This window comes from Diplotaxodon limnothrissa, linkage group LG7 (genome assembly GCF_057381915.1).
Source record: "Diplotaxodon limnothrissa isolate DT_005_m linkage group LG7, D_limnothrissa_male_GT1.1, whole genome shotgun sequence".
NCBI classification, from domain to species: Eukaryota; Metazoa; Chordata; class Actinopteri; order Cichliformes; family Cichlidae; genus Diplotaxodon; species Diplotaxodon limnothrissa.
The window spans coordinates 38,132,594-38,136,688 of record NC_140602.1 but is presented as its reverse complement, the minus strand read 5'-3'; the positions used below and the strand labels follow the sequence as shown (position 1 = coordinate 38,136,688).

Sequence of the window (4,095 nt, the reverse complement as noted above, 5' to 3'; positions counted from 1 at the left end):
CCTTTAGCTTCACCAGGCGACCGCTTCGTTTACCCCGGTGACGATGACGCTTTCGCCGGGAAGGTAGCGTGGGAACCCGGTACAGGTAACCCGGGGTTTCCGATGCAAATGGGGGCAGGGGTTGCTGCCCACCAGCTCCAAAGGACACAATATTTTGGACCACAGGTTTGAGGTCCAATAGTGTCTGGCGATCATACCTCAGCAGAGACTTTGTTTCATGGATGACACAAATTAGAAATAACATAAACAGGAACAAACTTGGCAGTGACAGACGAGCAGCCACACACACCGGCGCCATCTTGCCTCACAGTTTTTGTGAGGGGTAATGCCATAGAGGCTTCTGAGGACAACGCTGAGAGAGCGTTCCCCATAGTGAGACACCTCACTCATGTTATCAGAGAATGGGGGTTACGGAATAGAGTAACCTCAAGTTATGTCATTTGTATTTCAGTTTTACTCCATAAAGAAATACGTACTAATTAAAAGTAGTTGGATACTACATCCTGACTTCGCACATTATTTCAAGTTTAGCTACTGCTGAATTGTGTAGGGCACACACAAGGAGAGCAGGATACTCATAGCATTTTATAAAACTGGTATAAATAGACTTTGATTAAAAGTGCAATGTTTATATTTATTCTTTATTCAGCATTAGATACTGTATAACCATGAAAGACTTTTTTTTATATATAATAAATCAATGCGTTTTTCTTTCATTTACATGTGCTCAGCTGAGGAAAGCCCTCAACTTATTGTGGCAGACCAAAAGACTGATATAACAAAGAAAGTGACTTTATAAAGTCATTTATTGTTTAACAAACGTTAAACAGATGCAACCATTTACATACTGTTGTATTCTTTTGTAAAATAAGTGGAAAAATAAATACAAATAAAATCAAATAAATTAAGTGCTGCAAGTTAGCACATCAGAGTTGCTCTTTTCTGAGCAATACAGCACTGAAATTCCTCTGCTTCAGATAATGAAAAATAAAACTGACATTGCAGTGCTGCAAGTTAGCACATCAAAGTATTCTTCCATCACAAAAAAAAGTGCTGAACATCAAGCAATCTATTCTAGTAGGCTACAAATGACACAGCAGCTATGCTGACCACATGTGTCTCATTTCTTCTTCCTCAGCCAGTCGCTAAGACACACCAGCCTGGTAACATTTTCTGGAAGCAAGGCTGCCCTTTTCTTTTGCACTATGTGGCCTGCAAGGCTAAAGAGTCTCTCACAGGGTACAGAGGTAGCTGGGGAGGCCAGGTACTTTTGTGCTAGGACTGACAGCTTTTCATAGACTCCTGAGTGAGCATACCACCACTGCAGGGGACAGTCATCAATACTGATGCTGGGTTCTGCTCTGTAGCGCTGCAGCTCTCCAGACTCAATTCCATCTTCTGAGTCAGAGTCAGACCCCAGAAGGAGTTCGCTCCTCCTCTTCTTCTGAGCTGGTCCATCATCCTCTGTGGAGGGCTGGAGACTATCTGCTCTTCTGGGCTCTGCTGCCTGGAGAATATTCTCCAGAATGGTCCACTCCTGAATGAATGAATGAATGAATGAATGAATGAATGAATGATTGTGATTAAAACTAAGTGCTTTTTTTTTATTTTATTTAATCTTGTAAAGAACTTTGTGTTCCATATAATAAATAAAAGTTTGATTTGATAATGAATTGGACTCATTAGTCCAGCTTAACCTTATTGTCCTACCTGTTCCCTCTTTTCTCTTGGAAGACATTTCAAATCCTTAAACCGTGGATCCAATGCTGTGGCCACCTCGAACCATATCTCGTTGCCATTAGCTCGTCGTGCTGCCAGATCCTTCTGGAAGGCATTCTTGAACTTCACCACGTAGGCAGGATCATCATCAGTAATGTCCATGACACGGTACAGATGGCGAAAAGCAGGTAGCACTACAGAGCAAGAGACGTAGGCCTCACCACCCAGCAGCTCTGTCACATACCTGCAGAGGTGGAGAGGTTTGCTAAATAAACCTAGCTGGATTCATTTAAATCAAAGTGTAACTGATTTCCAATTTAATTGTCCTTAAAAGTTCCTTGTTATGTTCATTAATTTTGATTTTACACATGTAACAGTAGTTTATATAATTAAAATGGGAAGGTGTTTATTTGAACTTACTTGCATGGTTCAAGCAGGAGCTCCAGCCTCTGCAGTTTCGCCCACTCAGCTTCGGTTGGCAAGACCAACCTGTGGTTCTGTTGGTCCAACGTAGCCTGGACAGCCTCTCGGTTACATAGGAGGCGTGAGACCATTGCGAGAGTCGAGTTCCACCTGGTGGGTACATCCTGTATAAGTTGATCGCTCTTCTTTCCGAGTGCTACTTGTTGTTGGTTAAGTTCTGTGGTACTCGCAGGGCTTTGTTTAAAATGACCAACAATCTTGCGGCACTTTGCCAGTACACCGACAAAACCACTGCTATCGAGACATACCGTGATGGTCCTCTGGAGAATGTGAGCATTGCAGGCGATGTGCTCATATGGAAGTGCTCTCATAGCAGCCAGCATGTTTGCTGCGCTGTCTGTGCCAATGGTGGATATCTTGTTTTCAATACCCCAGTCATTTGCTACCTTGAGGAACTGTTCGGCGCATTTATCAGCAAAGTGCCTGGTTTCTGTTCTCATGACGGTCAGTGCAAATGAGTTGAGGTTCCACTCACTATCAATAAAGTGTCCAGTCACCCCAAAATAGCTGTGGTTGCCAGCTGAGGTCCAGTGATCTCCGGTTATAGCAACACAGTTGGGAGAATCCTCCGCCAAAATCTCAAGTTTGTTTTTCTTTTCGCCGTCGTACATTTTGCTGATTTTGGTCGTTACTGTAGTCCTGCACGGCGGCTTGTATGACGGGTCATTGGACGCAATTTGCAACACCTCTGTCAATCCTTCGTCCTCTACTATATTTATCGGCCTACAGTTCATCGCTATCCACTTGGCAATAACATTAGTCAGCCTGTCGGTCGCAGACTTGCTCATACGAGGGGTATTCTCTAGTTTTGTTTGGCGAAAAGCTTTGCTCTGGCTTGCTATATTGCTAACGTCTTCACTGCTAGCTGTTGCTGCACTCGCGGCTGGGTGCTTTGCGTTGAGGTGATAGGCCAAACTTGAGCTGCTTCGGTGGTAAGCAAACTCCTTCTTACACTCTAGGCAGACCACTTTACCTTTGTCAATGGTGCCGTCGGGGCGTTTATGAAATACAAATTTCCCGTTCATTGGGCCAACAACTCTCAGATGCGCCTCCATATCCACACTGTAAGCTAATCACCACTTCTCACCTTGACCTCACGACGTGACTCCACCCCCAACAAGTCAAGCACAAGGAGCCCAGCACATAAAAACGGATTTTATAACATAGCAACTCTCATACAAAATCAATGACGTCAAGAGATTAAAAATTAGATTAACGAGATTAAAAAACATAACGCGCTAAATAGCATTGTAATTAATTAATCGCAATTAACGCGATAATTTGACACCCCTATGTAGAATACAACAAAACCGCATTCACACACAGAAGATATATCATATATATCTTACTAGTTTCCAAGCCTGTCTATATTTAAAAAAAATGCTGACATTGTATCAAAGACAAAATAGCTAAAAATATATAATTCAGTTTGGTATGAGGTTATGCCTCCTAGTTGAACCATGTATTGTGTTCTTTCATTTTGTCACACTGTGTTGTTCCATCATTGTTTCCGCTATGAGCACATAAAAGAGGTAAACTGCTTTGTTTGTGAATACCTTTTATTAAAAGGTAGAAAGGTGCAGTAAATGTCATGTTGCAAGATGAGTATCCCCCCAAAAGCAAAACCCCATTAAATCCTTTTCAAAAGGTTACACTTTTCATAGAAGTGGCCTGAAAGAAAAATCAAAATCAGGGATACTGATTCCCATGGGGTCCTCTGGAAACTGTCACCCTCTGATTAGTTCTTGTGCCTTTGTCCTCTGTGCCAGACAAAGCTTCCCTGCTGTGAATAATTAAGGTGTGCAGGCACTCTGCTCTTATATTTTTGCTAGAAGACTACTACAACCAGCTTATATTTTCTTTACAATTGTTCCAGATTGTACTTGCTAAGAT

The 4,095-nt window shown here is 42.3% G+C and overlaps 1 protein-coding gene across 1 annotated transcript; it reads right to left on the bottom strand.

The window, feature by feature from the left end:
- Window positions 1-1,120: 1,120 nt before the first annotated feature.
- Window positions 1,121-3,257, bottom strand: LOC146628728 (E3 SUMO-protein ligase ZBED1-like). Its single transcript, XM_085357072.1, has 3 exons — window positions 2,140-3,257; window positions 1,711-1,963; window positions 1,121-1,537 (listed from the first exon to the last, which is right to left on the bottom strand). Exons 1-3 carry the CDS (start codon window positions 3,255-3,257, stop codon window positions 1,121-1,123), a joined length of 1,788 nt encoding a protein of 595 aa, XP_085213198.1.
- Window positions 3,258-4,095: the final 838 nt, after the last annotated feature.

Bases quoted from the DNA above. Each gene is read 5' to 3' on its own strand.
- LOC146628728 (XM_085357072.1), bottom strand. From the start codon at position 3,257: ATGGAGGCGCATCTGAGAGTTGTTGGCCCAATGAACGGGAAATTTGTA. The intron at 1,964-2,139 runs GTAAGTTCAAAT...CCACCTCTGCAG, and splicing joins CTCCTGCTTGAACCATGCAA to GTATGTGACAGAGCTGCTGG. The intron at 1,538-1,710 runs GTAGGACAATAA...TCATTCATTCAG, and splicing joins CAAGAGAAAAGAGGGAACAG to GAGTGGACCATTCTGGAGAA.